We start from the raw sequence: 16,633 nt of genomic DNA, 5'->3' as shown, positions 1-16,633 counted from the left end.
TCCTTTGCCGTTGGTTCACCCTCCAATGGCCGCCACAGCCGGCGCGCTGCGGCCGGCGCACCGCGCTGATCTGATGGCAGGAGCCAGGAGCCAGGTGCTTTTCCTGGTCTCCCATGGGGTACAGGGCCCAAGCACCTGGGCCATCCTCCACTGTACTCCCTGGCCACAGCAGAGGGCTGGCCTGGAAGAGGGGCAACCGGGACAGAATCCGGCGCCCCGACCGGGACTAGAACCCGGGGTGCCGGCGCCGCTAGGCGGAGGATTAGCCTAGTGAGCCGCGGCGCCGGCCTACACCCATTTTCAAAACAATTTTATATAATGCCTGGGCTGTGATTATAAGGGAAGAAATAATAAAATAACATGTGTTTCAACATCTAGGCGTTTCAGATAACTGTAAGAAGACATAGAAGTAGCCAAATGCTTAACTTGTGCCATACAGGAACATATCTTATTTTACCTAGCAGATTGGTATGGGTGTGGGGGTTGGCAACTCCAACACCACAAGCAGCACTGCTGTCAGTGATGTAACTCTGGTAAGCTGTGAACAACTTCTGGTAAAGTTTTAACCTGTTCAGTTTCAACCTGCTCTTGATATACAAGTACTCCTGGACAAGGCAGGGCAGGCACACACGTAGGGGAGGGAAGAGCAAATAGGTGAAGCCAACTCCTCTTCCTGCAATGCACCTGTCCACGTGTGCAACCTCTTCTGGGTGGTGGCTGGCCATTGCGGAGGAGAAGGGGGTGGAGCCCTCTGGGGGAAATGCTACTGGGCACATTCTAGGAACAAAATAGGTTTCTAGGGGGTGGGATTTAGAGATGAGAAGGGACTAAGTTAGGCTGGCGTTGTGTGGAGGGAAGGGTCACTCTAGAGTCTGTGACATCCGACCCTCCACCTCGCCTGCCCCAACAAGCATTCAGTCAGAAGTCAATGCTGACACTGTGTGTGTCTCTGTGTGTAATCTTTCAGGAGACTCTAAGCTGCCAGCCTCTCCATTCAGGGTGAGAACAGAGTCCCTGGAGCAGAAGCTAGCAGACAAGGAGGCAGCTGACTCTGACTGACACCTACCAGGCGCCAGCCACTGTCCCCGCCCAGTAGCCTCTGCCACCCCTCTATGTGAGGCTTCCCCCTACGGAAGTGCAGCAACTGGGTCTGTTGGAAAGCAAGGGGACGCAACCTGGGCAGGTGACTCTGTAATTCAAGCCCAGCATCCCTCACAATCAGGTCCCTCCTGGTCTGAAGGCTGGGATAACCCATTCCATTCATCTCCCTGGCATTTCTCTGAGGATTAATGCTTGAAGCGACCCCCAACACAAAGACAAACTGTACACTTTCTCCAAACACTTGCTCTGCAACCACAAGCCCCTCTTTCTTTGCCAGCACATTACAAATGACTTGCATCCCCAGGGCACAGGTGTTTAGCCTGCATGCAACTTTGGTGATTTTAAGAATGACTTACGCTCCCCTTCAAGCAATGTTATGCACCAGCCAGCTCCCAGCAACAGAGGGCACTTCATCATACAAATTAACTCCTCTCCCCCACTTCGCAGATGAGTTATCTATTGAAAAAGAGATGCTGTTATCTAAACAGGCAGCCTTGTCTGCACTTTTAATTTTAACTGAATGCCTCTGTCCCTTGTCGGCGGGTAGGCAGAGCCATAAATCTGTGCAATAATCAGTCCAAGAATTAAAAACACTCCAGAAACCACCACTATCAAGTGAGTGACAGCCACTCCTGCTTCCTGAAAGCGATTCCCCACCAATCAGCTCCAGCTGCCAGGAGAAGGCGGGTCCCGTGGGCTTGGCCCACTCTGCTGTTTCACCCCATTGGAGCCCATCCAGGGGAGAAGAGTCATGGGTGATTCCAGCTGTGAGCTCCTGGAAGCTGCTCTTTAATTATGTCAGCTTGTCAGGTGTCAGAGAGCAACACGTGTTTCATTTAGGACACTGGCTTCCAAGCCTGTCTGCTTCCATACCTTTCGTTTAAGGAGTTGTTAAAAAAGGGGAGAAAGAATTCTTGTAGGGCAGCTACAGAGTCGGCCTGTCAGTTTCATATTTGTTAAAGGGCAGAAGTGTCTCTGGGGAGATTTTCCTGCCCAGTTCACAGGAGGAGAAAGTGGCACCTGTGTCAGAGCTCCCGCCTCCCCTTTACTACACCACTGCTCCTTCCCCACCAAAAGTTTCCAACGAATCCAATGCGGAATACTTAGAAACTTCCCACTCGGGGCCTTTTTGCTTCTGCGTTGCTTAGTGCCAGAGCAGCTTACAGAAATGTCCATCCCAGGGATTCATCTGTGTTAAAGGCTTTGGGCCTTCAACCCCTCATCTCACATTTGATCCAAGGAAGTGCACCACCCAGGGTCTACCTGTGTCACGTGGTGACAAGTCATGCCTCTCAGTAATGGCCACAGCTCTCCTTTCCTGACCATGTCCCATCTCAACCCCACACCTGACCCACCCTCTGTGGACAGCGCTCAACTAACTTCCCTGCCTCTGCTCCCTTACTCTGGCAAATCCCTCAGCTGAGATCATCGCCCCCTGTCACACTGAATCCCATCCCTCCCCTAAGCCCAGCTCTAGCGCTCCAGAAGCATCGCCCATGGCAACAACGCCCTCCCCTGGCAACCAGTAAGCAGCACAAGCCATGGCTCTGCATTCCCACACACACTCCGGTTCGGGACTTGCGGGTTTCCCTAGTGTTAGCCTCTTGAGGGCAGGGCCCACAGGAGGTTCTAACGGATGCTTGCTGAATGATCCGATGATATATTTTGTTTCTCATCTGCTTGTTTTATTTGTAAAATTCTGTACACACAATGTGCTTCCAGAGGACTCAACACGTCACCCGGGGGGATGTCAAGTGTGTCCGAGAAGCCATCACCCAGGTACTCACTTGTCAGTCTCCAAATGTGGGAGGCAGCGTCTGGGAGCAAGTCATCTCCCTAGCATGATGCTGACCAAGGAACAAACCACTCCCCACTTAACAAAAGGGTGCATTTTTGCCCATCACACCCAAGTCTGTTTGTGAGACAGCCTGTGCCCCAGATGTGACCATCCAGCAACGGGACACACATGGGCTGCTGGGTACTACAGAGGGAACAGCAAATGCAAATGCCCTGAGGTAGATGGGTCAAAGCGGTCTACAGCAATCACTGGTTTTGTTGTTGTCAGATATTTAAGGCCATTTGTGTGTGTGTGTATATCTAAAACATAAAGTTTAATCATCCTGCTGTGATTCTTTTTTTTTCCCCAGAAATCTTTTATTTAAGGTATACAAACTTCATGCATTCCATAAATATAACTTTAGGAACAGAGGGATTCTTCCCACTGTACCTGCCCTCCCACCTGCACTCCCACCCTTCTCCCTCCTTCCTCTCCTATTCCCATTCTTATTTTTTTTTTACCAAGATCTATTTTCTTTCTTTCTTTTTTTTTTTTTGTACAGAATTGCCTCCATCATTCTTTTTTATTATTTTATTTTTTTTATTTTTGACAGGCAGAGTGGACAGTGAGAGAGAGACAGAGAGAAAGGTCTTCCTTTGCCGTTGGTTCACCCTCCAATGGCCACCGCGGCCGGCGCGCTGCAGCCGGCGCATCACACTGATCCGAAGCCAGGAGGCAGATGCTTCTCCTCGTCTCCCATGCGGGTGCAGGGCCCAAGGACTTGGGCCATCCTCCACTGCACTCCTGGGCCACAGCAGAGAGCTGGACTGGAAGAGAGGCAACCGGGACAGAATCCGGCACCCAAGATCTATTTTCAATTAACTTTATACACATAAGAGTAACTCTATACTAAGCACAAATTTCAACAAATAGCATGAAAAGAAAAACTGGTCCTCAACAGTTGAGACAAGGGCTGCTCAAAGTCATAGCATCTCAAAGTGTCAATTTTACTTCTACAGATTACCTTTTAGGTGCTCTATTGGTTACCACAGATCAGGGAGAACATACGGTATTTGTCGTTTTGGGACTGGTGTATTTCACTAAGTATGATATTTTCCAGTCTCATCCATTTTGTTAAAAATGACAGTATTTCATTTTTTACTGCTATATAGATTCCATGGAGTACATATCACATAATTTCTTTATCCGGTCTTCAGTTGATGGGCATTTGGGTTGATTCCATATCTTAGCTGCTGTGAATTGAGCTGCAATAATCATAGGGGAATAGATAAATCTTTCATATGCTGATTTATTTTCCCTTGGGTAAATTCCCAGGAATGGGAGGGCTGGGTCATACAGGAGGTCTATATTTAGATTTTTGAGGTATCTCCACATTGTCTTCCACAGTGCTGTGCCAGTTTACATTTCCACCAACAGTAGATTGGGGCACCTTTTCCCCCACATCCTCACCAGCATTTGTTGTTTGTTAATTTCTGTATGAAAGCCATTTTAATAGGGATGAGGTGAAACATCATTGTGGTTTAGATTTACATTCTAACAGAGGTGAGGTGAAACCTCATTGTGGTTTTGATTTGCATTTCCCTGATGGCTAGTGATCCTGAGCATTTTTTCATGTGTCTGTTGGCCATTTGGATTTCCTTTCCTGAAAAATGTCTGTTGAAGTCCTTTGCCCATATGTTAACTGGGTTGTTTGTTTTGTTGTTGTTGAGATTTTTTTTTTATAGAAAGCTTTTATTTCATAAATATAAATTTCATAAGTACAACTTTTGGATTATAGTGGTTCTTCCCCACATACCCGCCTTCCTACCCCTAAACCATCCCACCTCTGACAACCACTCCCATCTCATTCTTCATTAAGATTCATTTTTAATTATCTTTATATACAGAAGATAAACTCTATACTAAGTAAAGATTTTAACAGTTTGCATGCACACACACAAAGTATAAAGTACTGTCTGAAGATGAGTTTTACCGTTAATTCTCATAGTACACCTCATTAAGGACAGAGGTCCTACATGGGCAGCAAGTGCACAGTGACTACTGTTGTTGATTTATCAACTGACACTTGTATTTATGACGTCAGTGATCACCCGAGGCTCTTTTGTTATAAGCTGCCAAGGCTATGGAAGCCTCTTGAGTCTACAAACTCCGACATTATGTAGACAGGGCCATAATCAAAGTGGAAGTTCTCTTCTCCCTTCAGAGAAAGATACCTCCTTTCTGATGGCCCCTTCTTTCCACCAGGATATCACTCACAGATATCTTTTATTTGGGTCATTTTTTTGCCACAGTGCCTTGGCTTTCCATGCCTGAAATGCTCTCATGGGGTTTTTTAGCCAGATCTGAATGCCTTAAGGGCTGATTCTGAGGCCAGAGTGCTATTTAGGGCATTTGTTATTCTATGAGCATGCTGTGTGGCCTGCTTCCCATGTTGGATCGTCCTCTTTTTAAATTCTATCTATTATTATTAGCAGACACTTGGTCTTATTTATGTGATCCCTTTGACACGTAATTCTATCTTTATGATCAGTTATAAACTTAAACTGATCACTTTAATTGGCCTGGAAGAGGGGCAACCGGGAAAGAATCCGGCGCCCCGACCAGGACTAGAACCCGGTGTGCCGGCGCCGCTAGGTGGAGGATTAGCCTATTGAGCTGTGGTGCTGGCCGGTACATGCCACCTTAATGGGATTTGGAATCCCATGGCAAGTTTTTAGCTTTACCCTTCGGGGTAAGTCCAAGGGAACATGTGCTGAACTGTACATGTCCTCTCTCTCTTATTCTCACTCTTATTTTTAACAGGGATCAATTTTCAATTGGATTTAAACACCCAAGAATAATTCTGTGTTAAGAGTTCATCAATGATATTAATTAGAAAAGGAAAATACTAAAAAGAATAAAATAGTAAGCTGTTCCTCAGCAGTCAGGGCAAGGGCTGATCAAGTTATTGCTTCTCATAGTGTCAGTTTCACTTCTACAGGTTTCCTTTTAAGTGCTCAGCTAGTTGTCACCGATCAGGGAGAACATATGATATCTGTCCCTTTGGGACTGGCTTATTTCACTCAGCATGATGTTTTCCAGATTCCTCCATTTTGTTGCAAATGACTGGATTTCATTTTTTTTTACCGCTGTGTAGTATTTCATAGAGTACATATCCCATAATTTCTTTATCCAGTTTTCTGTTGATGGGCATTTAGGTTGATTCTATGTCTTAGCTATTGTGAATTGAGCTGCAATAAACATTGAGGTGCAGATAGCTCTTTTATTTGCCAATTTAATTTCCTTTGGGTAAATTCTGAGAATGGAATGGCTGGGTCGTATGGTAGGGCTATATTCAGATTTCTGAGGCATCTCCAAACTCTGTCTTCCATAGTGGCTTTACCAGTTTGTATTCCCACCAATAGTGGATTAGTGTGCCTTTTCCCCCACACCCTCACCAGCATCTGTTGTTTGTTGATTTCTGTATGAATGCCATTCTAACCAGGGTGAGGTGAAACCTCATTTTGGTTTTGATTTGCATTTCCCTAAGGGCTAGTCATCCTGAACATTTTTTCATATGTCTGTTGGCCATTTGGATTTCCTCTTTTGAAAAATGTCTTTTTAAGTCCTTGGCCCATCTCTTAAGTGGGTTGTTTGTTTTGTTGTGTAATTTCTTGATCTCTTTGTAGATTCTAGTTATTAATCCTTTATCAGTTGCATAATTTGCAAATATTTTCTCCCATTCTGTCAGCTGCCTCTTTACTTTCCTATTTCCTTTGTAGTACAGAAGCTTCTCATTTTGATGTAATCCCATTTGTCATTTTTCACTTTGTGCTGTTGGGGGCTTTTCCAGGAACTCTTTGCCTTTGCCAATGTCATCCAGGGTTTCCCCAATGTTCTCTAATAATTTGATGGTATCAGGTCACAGATTTAGGTTTTTGATCCCTCTGGAGTGGATTTTTGTGTAAAGTGTAAGGTAGGGGCTTGTTGCATACAGAAGTATGCAGAAGCATGTGGAGATCCAGTTTTCCCAGCATCATTTGTTGAAGAGACTGCCCTTGCTCCAGAGATTGAATTTTAGCTCCTCTGTCAAAGCTAAGTTGTTTGTAGATGTGTGGGTTGATTTCTGGAGTTCATATTCTATTCCATTGGTCGGTCTATCTGTTTTTGTACCAGTACCAGGCTGTTTTGATTATAAATGCTCTGTGGTATCTCTTGAAATCTGGTATTGTGATGTCTCTGGCTTTGTTTTTGTTGTATTAGATTTCTTTAGCTATTTGGGGTCTCCTGCGTTTTGGGAGTCTGGCTAATCCCATATGAATTTCAGCATTTTTTCTATATCTGAAAAGAATGTCTTTGCTATCTTGATTGGTATCACATTGAATTTGTAAATTGCTTTCAGTTGTATGGACATTTTGATGATATTGATTCCTCCAATTCATGAACACGGAAGATTTTTCCATTTTTTTGGTATCTTATTCTATTTCTTTCTTTAATGTTTTGTAATTCTCATTGTAGAGATCTTTTACATCCTTGGTTAAATTTATTTCAAGCTATTTTATTTTATTTTTTTGTAGCTATTATGAATGAGATTGATCTCCCTGAGTTCTTTCTCAGTTGTGGCATTGTCTGTGTATACAAGAGCTACTGATTTTTTTTTTAATTTATTTATTTGAAAGAGTTACAGAGAGAGAGAGAGAGAGAGAGAGAGAGAGAGAGGTCTTCCATCTGCTTGTTCCCTCCCTAAATGACCACAATGGGCAGAGCTGAGCTGACCCAAAGCCAGGAGCCAGGAGCTTCTTCCAGGTCTCCCACGCAGGTGAAGGGCCCAAAGGATATGGGTCTTCTTTAGCTTTCCCAGGCGACAGCAGAGAGCTGGATCAGAAGCAGAGCAGTCGGCACTTGAACCGGTGTCCGTATGGGGTTCTGGCACTGGAGGCTGAGGATTTAACCTGCTGCACTGCAGCATCAGCCCCAGGGCTATTGATATTTTCATTTTATTTGAAAGGCAGAGTGACAGAGACAGATGGAAAAAGATTTTTCATACACTGGTTCACACTCCAATTGCCCACAACAGCCACAGTCAGACTGAGCTGAAACCAAGAGCACAGAACTCAAACTGGGTCTCCCACATGGGTGGGAGGGACCCATGTACTAGAGCTGTCACCTGCTGTCTCCCAGGGTGTGCATTAAAGTCCAGGAAGCTGGACTTTAAGTGGAGTTGGAACTTAAACCTAGGCACTCTGACAGGGGATGTAGTTGTCCCACATGGTGTTTTAACAACTGCACCAGCTCCCCACACTGAGAAGGCAACTCTTAACAGTTCACTGTATTCCCTGTCCAATTTCCCAACGTTTCTATGTTTATTTATGAAACCTGTTTTTTTTTTTTTTCCATATAACCGACGACACATCACTGTCATCTTTCTGTGTCAGTACATGTTGACCTGGCATGTCCTCCTCCCACCCTCCCTCATCTCACTGAATCTTCAAGTTGACCCATGTGGTGGAGGTGGCTGCATTTTGTCTGATAGGGAGACTACAGTTGGCAGAGGTGGAGTGCTGTGCCCAGAATCGACAGCTGGTCCACACAAGGCTGGATTCCCTGGCTCCGTGGCTCACGCCCTCCCCCTGACACCATGCTGCCTGCCTCCAGAAGACAGAACCAGAGACAAAACTGCAGAGAACTATAGTCCAGCTCAATGTAAAGAAAGGACTTTCTAATAATAAGAACCATCTGGTAAAGGAAGGGGGTATCTCATGAGACAGTGGAAGAACTCCGCAATGGAACTTACAATGCACAGCCTAGAAATGCCTCATATGTGCAGTGATGGCTTCAAAGACCCCTTCAGGGCTGGGACTGTGTGTACCTACAGTTGTGCAATGCTACGCCAGTCTGTATAACCAGCTGTGAGAATAGTGAAAATCCAGCTACAGGCTTACGCCTTTACCAGAGAGTGCCTTCTGAGACACATTTAGTAACTAGCACAGAGAGAATGTGGGTTTCTTTTCACAAGCTCTAGCCTATTTTTATCTACCCCTATAATTTTCTCCCCACCGTGGTTGTGAGCAACTTTCACTTTCCAGTGCTATGTTTGTTTCATTTGTCAAAGGCCAGGAAACACGTGGAATGTTGCCTCGAAGTGGTGCCATGGTGTGTTGTGTGAGGCAACGCAGGCTGGGAATTCTGTGCATCCTGACCCTTGGTTAGTGATGGACAGGAGAGTGTCCCAGCCTTCTTGTCATGTGTGAGCTGCACACAGTTTCTATAGTGTCCACTGCCAAAGGAGAGGGTGCTTTCTGTTCCTGCTGGGGTGCCCTGTGAGAATGAAAGGCACAGCTGGTAGCTGGGGTATCACATGATCAAATCCAAATAAGAAAACGCTGTGCCAAGACTCACAGCCCTGGAGAAGCACCTTGTTCCCAAGGAGGGACCCCTGAAGGCCGCCTGAGCTGTGGAACCACAGTGACCCCACTGCTATGGGATGTCACTGCCGCCCAGAGAAAGGACATTAAAAATCATTCTACAAGTACTTATGCTCAATTTGGAAGTTGTTAAAAATCAGATATGCACAATGCTGTGAAATATCTTGGGTGAGCCCACTCCCTAGGTGGCCTTTTCATGCTTTACAGTCTGTTGCGTTTACATCCCTGGTGCAGATGGTCAGCCTTCCTTGTTCCTTATTCCTTATGGCCTAGATCAATTCAAAATGACATTTCATCGGGACTCTTGTACTGGTCAGGGATGATGTGGGCTGAGGAGAAATCAAGGTAACGAAACTGATGCCCCAGGTGAATTTGTCTAGAAGAACAACATGAACAAACAGCGCTCTCTCTCACACGTACACATAGTGCACTCAGTCTTAGACACACCAAGGACCGTTCAAGCATTATCACATTTAACGTCCATGATGATCCCACAAGGTGGGACTGTCATCCCCAGTTTCGAGATGAGAAAACTGAGGCTTGGAGAGTTGGAGGACTTTTCAAACTGCCAGTCAGTGGCAGGGCAGGAGCTTGAATCCTGGTTGGTTTGACTCCAGAGCCTGTGTTCCTTCTTAACACTGCTGGAAGCAAAGGTTAGCAGTGGCACCTGAGGATCTGATTAACTTTGGGGAGGGGCACCAAGGGCAGGAGAGGTCTCCCAAACAGAGTTTCAATGGAATGTACCAGGGTGGACCTTCTAGGCAGAAAGAACAACCCAGGCATAGGCACAGAATCTTAAAACATCTGAGCACAGGGAATTAGAATCCGATGTCTTTTCACTAATGATAAATCTTGTTAATAATCAGAGAAGAATTCATAATTTCTTTCAATTGAAACAGGATGTATTTCTTAAGTTGTACGAGTATTAAATATAGACTTTGCTAAGGAACAAAAAAATTAGCCTATAAAACATTAAGATACATGTTAAATCTCTAAAGTCTTGCAGGAAATAAATTATTGAGGCAATCACCTTCTTTTCTTCAAGAAAGTATAATTTTTAAGTTAGATGTAAAATATGTGTTCTTACAAAAATACATTACAAATACAAGGGAGGGTAGAGTTTACTTTGGCCACGATCCTTGGTCCTGTTCACTCTCCTGTCTCCTAAGTAACTGTTGTTAGCAGCATTGTGTTAGTGGTGTGGAGCATATCCTTCTTTGACTTTTTCTGTAACGTGACACACACACACATACACATACACATGAAAAGTGCTGGTACTGTGTGTGTGCTGTGTTTACATGAATGGCTCTGCAGCTTCTTTTTTCCATTTCATAATACATCTCAGAGCTCTGTCTATGTCATTTAGGCCTGGTGCATTGTTTTTATGTCAGTTAGATCTCACAGTAGAGACTTCACATCATGTTGTAGCTTACGCCCCTTCTCCTACTGATGAATAGGCATTTGGGGAATTGAACTAGTGGATGGAAGATCACTGTGTCTGCGTCTCTTGGAGTCTCTCTGCCTTTCAAACACATAAATTAAAAAATAAAAAAAATGAAAAGAGCTCAGTTGGGTGCAGGTCACTAAGGGCCAGGCAGAAAAAGACTTGCATACTTCATTCTTTCATGGGCCTCTGGAGCCAACTGTCTTTTTAGGAGGCACAGCTGCTTACCATCAAAACTAGAGAGGCTGAGCACAAATTCCCATGGGCCAGAGGTAGACCCATGCCACTGACCTCCTGATTCTCTCCCTGAGCCAAACTCCCCCGCCCGGCTGGTCTATGTGAAGGTGGCTGATATAACTCAGGTGGCCCAGAGCTGCAGGGGCGAAGTGTGGTTACAGTAGCAAAAGTTCCTCTGTGGACAGCACCAGGCAGGAAGGCACGTGCAGCACGGCGTCCACAGCCCAGAAGGAGGAGACGACCCGCAGGGGATAGCCCCGCTCTGCTCCAGGGTGTGCACCAATTAAGATGATTACTGGTTTCCTTACAACACAGATACTAATGGCCTGTCACGCCCCAGCATATTTTTCTTGGTAACCTTCAGCTCCAAATGATTAATAAGGCTCCTGTGGCAAGGTTCATAGACACACAGCCAGAAAACGGGGAAAACCCAGGGCACAGCTGGGACGGATGCAGTGCCAGCAGGTCCAGGTCTGTAGGATGCTTTCTCAAGGGCTGTGGCTGCTGGGGAGAGCCTGGCCACTCTCATGGGAGGAAATGTTGAGAACACCCTGCGGGATGAGGATGAGGACTAGCTGTGGGGTCCCACAAAAGCCCCTTTTTCTCTCTGGGCCTCCTCATCTTGTCTGCTAGATGACAGCAGGCTTCCCTTCTTCTGCGGGCCAGGCAGGATGTCTGTACCGAAGGTGGTTACAGATGGAGACAGTGGGCACGTGGTCGCTATTAGCAGTTGTAGAAGCAGAAGGGCTGTGTGCGGCAGGGGAGGGAGGCTGGCACGGAGGCTAAGAGTGAGGCTCCAAAATCAAGATGACGTAGAACGCCTGTCTTTTCACAGACCAGCTCTGTCAAGTTACTTACATTTCTCTAAGCCTCGGTGTCCTCATCTGAAAAGTGGGGATGCTTGCAGAACGCCCTTTCTTGGGGTGCTGGGGTGGTACATGACGAGTGCAGGGTGTTCTGCAAGCCCTGGCTGGGACACAGTGAACATCAACACACAGTGTTGTGGTGCTTGCTCCTCCAGGCCAGGAAACGTGGCATCGGCATTGGAGGCCTTCAAGGCGCCCCTGCCTCCCCCACTTACATTTCCTAGAAATGCTCCCCACCATGCAGAACACTGCAAATCCCACTTCTGTTTAATCAGGGTCTGATGGACAGTCCCATGGCAGAGCTCCAGGAGCTTTGTTTAGGGAGAAGAATGGTCACGGCTGTTTTCCATTTGGCCTGTTCAGAAGTGGGAATTGCTGGGTAGAGGTGCCAACACCTTGCCCGTGCTTCCTGTATGATACCTAGTAACTAATGGGGATCAAGTCAGAGGGCCCCAGCTGACCACTCTGGTTCTCCCTCCATTAATCTTCTGTCCAATGCGGTGCAATCAGGGTCTTGAAGCTTTCTCCTCCTACCCAGCTGTGGCCATTAACCCTTTCCATAAAGACATTCTGGAGCATGCTGGGTCTTCTGTGATTCAAATCCCCACCTCAGCCCACAGGGGCAGCAGCTCCTATGGGACGCTACAGGGCCCAGGCAGGAAGGCCAGCAGGCTGGGGGCAGGCAGTGAAGGGAAATGGGAACACACAAATCAACTGCGGTTCCATGGGAATGTGGGTCCAGAGACAGTATCAGGAGAATCGGAGAACCAGAGTATTATGGGAACTCTCCCACCTTCTAGCTATTGGAAATTCAATCAGATTTTTAAAACTTATTTTGAAGGCCAAATAAGCAGGCCTGGGGGTATGTATCCAGCATTTTGGAAGGAATATAAATTCTTCAAAGGCAGAAGTTTATGACCTAGAGCAAAGGAGGAGTAATTTACCAAATGGAGTTCTCTAAGAGCAAAGGAGTTTAATGGATCAGAAAAAAAGAAGACAATAAAAAGCACCTGTAATTCTACCACTTAGACTGCTATTAACATTGATATATGTACTTCTGAGCATCAAAAATACATCTATAGTTACAGCTATGGTTACCAGTATTTCACTCGGTTTTTATATTTCACAGGACAAGGTCTAGATGTGCACAGCCACCAGCAGCCTTCCTTCGCCTGCTCTTCTCCCTACATTGCAAGCATTTTTGCACACTGTCCTTTCCAGGCAGCTTTCTTACTCCAAACCCTTCTCCCCATCAAAATCTGCTCACTTGCATGTTTTTATGGAATGGGCTGAGCCAATGTTTCCCAAATTTAAGTAATGAACAATTCTTTTTTTTTTCTTTTTAAAGATTAATTAACTTATTTGAAAAGCAGAGTTACAGAGAGGCAGAGAGAGAGAGAGAGAGAGAGGTCTTTAATCCGCTGGTTTACTCCCCAGATGGCCACAATGGCCAGAGCTGCACTGCTCTGAAGCCAGGAGCCAGGAGCTTCTTCCAGGTCTCCTCCATGGGTGCAGAGGTCCAAGCACTTGAGCCACCTTCTACTGCTTTCCTAGGCCATAGCAGAGGGCCGGATGGGAAATAGAGCAGCCGGGACTTGAACTGGTGCTCACATGGGGCACCGGCACTGCAGGTGGCGGCCTCACTTGCCATGCCACAGCACCAGCCCCAGCAATTCTTTTTAAAAGATAAAAACCAGGACTGGTGTTGTGGTCCAGTGGGTTGAGCCACCACCTGCGATGCCAGCATCCCATATTGGAGTGCCAGTTCAAGTTCTGGCTGTTCTGCTTCTGATTCAGCCTCCTGCTAATGCACCTGGGAAGGTAGGAGAGGATGTTTCAAGTACTTAGGCACCTGACACCCATTAAGGAGACCCAGATGGAGTTCCTGGCTCCTGGCTTCAGCCTGGCCCAGACCCGACTGTTACAGCCATCTGGGGAATGAAATACAATGCCACATTATTCATTACTTAAGGAGGGATCTCTGGGAATCAGTTATACTAAACAGACCTTCATGTTCTTTAATATAATAAGGGTAAATATTTATTTACAGGTATTTTAGGTATATAAATGCAGACTTTTGGGTAAGAAACAAGAAAAAATAAGAATATGGCCCCCCTGTAGCCTAACTCAGGGCAAATCAAGAGAAGGGATTTGTGGCCGGCGCCGCGGCTCACTAGGCTAATCCTCCGCCTTGTGGCGCCGGCACACCGGGTTCTAGTCCCGGTCGGGGCGCCGGATTCTGTCCCGGTTGCCCCTCTTCCAGGCCAGCCCTCTGCTGTGGCCAGGGAGTGCAGTGGAGGATGGCCCAGGTGCTTGGGCCCTGCACCCCATGGGAGACCAGGAAAAGCACCTGGCTCCTGGCTCCTGCCATCGGATCAGCGCGGTGCGCCGGCCGCAGCGCGCTGGCCGCGGCGGCCATTGGAGGGTGAACCAACGGCAAAGGAAGACCTTTCTCTCTGTCTCTCTCTCTCACTGTCCACTCTGCCTGTCAAAAAAAAAAAAAATAAAAAAAAAATAAAAAAAAAAAAAGAGAAGGGATTTGCAAGCTGAGCTGCCTAAGGGTTTTGATTTTTTTTGAGACTTTTGCGAATACTTCTCATTAATAAAAATCATAACTGCATGTGAATAAATAAATAAAAGATAAAAATTATTGTGGCCTGTTTCACAAACACATTCAGGGATTTACCTAAGAAAGGCTAACCAAAGAAACTAAAGCTTCTGGCTTTGTGAATTTTTACCACAAAGAGAAATATCTTCATAGTTGTTAAAATACTTTTTTTTTTGACAAGCAGAGTTAGACAGTGAGAGAGAGAGAGAGAGAGAGAAAGGTCTTCCTTTTTCCGTTAGTTCACCCCCTAAATGGCTGCTACGGTCGGTGCGCTGCACAGATCCAAAGCCAGGAGCCAGGTGCTTCCTCCTGGTCTCCCATGCGGGTGCAGGGCCCAAGCACTTGGGCCATCCTCCACTGCCTTCCTGGGCCACAGCAGAGAGCTCGACTGGAAGAGGAGCAAGCGGGATAGAACCGGCACCCCAACCGGGACTAGAACCAGGAGTACCGGCACCACAGGTGGAGGATTAGCCTAGTGAGCCACGGCACCGGCCAGTAAAATATTTTTTTAAGACATTAAGCCAAAATGAAAAGGTCATATGTAAAATTCCTGCCTGCTTCCAGGATCCATTTAACCCTCATTTGAGAAACACTGGTCTAAGGTTGTTAGCAGGTACCTGGTAATTCAAGGTCCTTGTTGGGTCAGCCTCCGTGGCTCTTCCATAGGTCCCCTTCCTTCCAACAGGACCTTAGAACCTGCAGGGGTCACTGGTTTGTCCTTTGTGTGCCCTGGAGACCTGGAGGGCTGCCCAGGATCTCCCAAAATTGCCCTCTCCCATCTCCAGGGACAGACGTGACAAGAAATCATTTTTTTTCATCTTGGGTAAAATTTGTTTTGAAAAAAGTTTACATTATTTAAAAAAAAAAAAAAGAGTTGGGAAAGCACAGACATAGGCTGTTCTTCCCTATCACAGAGTAGGCGGAGGTTTACTGGGAAGCCAGTAGGTCTGGGACAGGGGTGTGGGTGGGTCTGAGGACTCAGGGCTCCTTCTCTTCCTTGGTCCCATGCATAGGACCCCTCTCTTTGCTCAACCCCAAACCCCAGTCTTCACAGTGTTTCTGCCCATGCTGTCTTCTGCTCTCCCCAAAATAAGTGCTTCCACTGTACTTCCTCTTACATGCAGATGGGAAGATGCAAACACATGGCAGGTGGGTGTTTCCACACTAAATCCTAGCCTTAGCCTACAGGTGTGCACCTAGAAGGGTCTCTAGCAGTTGGTGTAGTAGGCAGGTGTACAAATGCAGACATCTTTAGATTCAACTTGTGAATCCATTCCCGTGCTAAATAGCACAGCAGGGGCTTCCAGGAAATGAAGGCTCCCCATGTACTGGAGTCAAATCCTCTGGTGGCAGTGGGTCTGTGGCCTGGAGGAGGGAGTGCTGGGAGGGAGGGGTGGTTCTTGGTGTGCACTGGGCTCCTAGGCCTTAGGGAGTCTTGTCTTGACCTTGTCATGTGATCCAAGGCCACTCATTTAACCTTCCTCAGCTTCAATTTTCTCATCTCTAAGATGTGGCTACTGCCAGGGAGCTGTCTCCACTTGACCACAGTGAAAATGGAAATAGGAATGGTGCCTGCAATTAGTCTGATGTTTTTGTCACCTGCCCTTGGCTTTTCAGTTAGCTCATCTGCAAAATGGGAGTAAATCAAGTTAGTAACACCGGGAAAAGAAGTGAAGTATCAGATGTCATCTCTAAAAAAGGAAGTTGGGATACCCCCCAAAAAAATCACTTCTGCAACTACAAGTGTGGGCCTCAAGTGTACCATGTTTCAGCAAGTGCTTTTAGGTGTGCCCACCCCACTGTGGTCAGTCCCTGCACCTTCTCCTGACTGCTCACTCTGCAGCTGGAGAGGCAGGTACCAGGAGACAGTAAATAATTAGGACTCAACCTTGAAGGCTCAGCAGCTGAACATCAGGACCTCCAGGAAAGAAACCAGCAGGGGCTGGAACATCAGAGAGGGAGGTGGGAGGGCCTGTTCACCCCAGGCCTTGAAGGGCAAGGACTAAGGGGGCAGAGGAACAGACACATACGTGGCCAGGAAAGGAACCTTGTGATGTGGAAAGAGAGTGGTATGGGTGGTGGGGGGTGTGGTGGCGGGACAGGACGGGGAGGCAGGGTTTTGTGCCTTGGTCTCCTTGCAATACCAGGTCTTGTTCTGTGACATCCGACCCTGTC

The 16,633-nt window shown here is 46.6% G+C and overlaps 1 protein-coding gene across 5 annotated transcripts in view; it reads right to left on the bottom strand.

Moving 5' to 3' along the window:
- GALNT10 (polypeptide N-acetylgalactosaminyltransferase 10) overlaps positions 1-16,633 on the bottom strand; it is a 255,265-nt gene that overhangs the window by 68,980 nt on the left and 169,652 nt on the right. For 2 of the 5 annotated variants that reach the window (XM_089336139.1, XM_089336138.1), the window contains exon 3: positions 1,458-1,557. The exons of the other annotated variants lie outside the window; for them this stretch is intronic. In XM_089336139.1, coding sequence (XP_089192265.1) covers positions 1,458-1,557 — 100 coding nt within the window. The remainder of the gene's footprint in view (positions 1-1,457; positions 1,558-16,633) is intronic. 5 annotated transcript variants of the gene reach the window in all.

The sequence above is a fragment of the Oryctolagus cuniculus genome, chromosome 6, assembly GCF_051225735.1.
Source record: "Oryctolagus cuniculus isolate XC-2025 breed Fujian yellow rabbit chromosome 6, ASM5122573v1, whole genome shotgun sequence".
NCBI classification, from domain to species: domain Eukaryota; kingdom Metazoa; phylum Chordata; class Mammalia; order Lagomorpha; family Leporidae; genus Oryctolagus; species Oryctolagus cuniculus.
The sequence above is the reverse complement of the archived record's forward strand: the minus strand, read 5'-3'. Positions and strand labels throughout refer to the sequence as shown.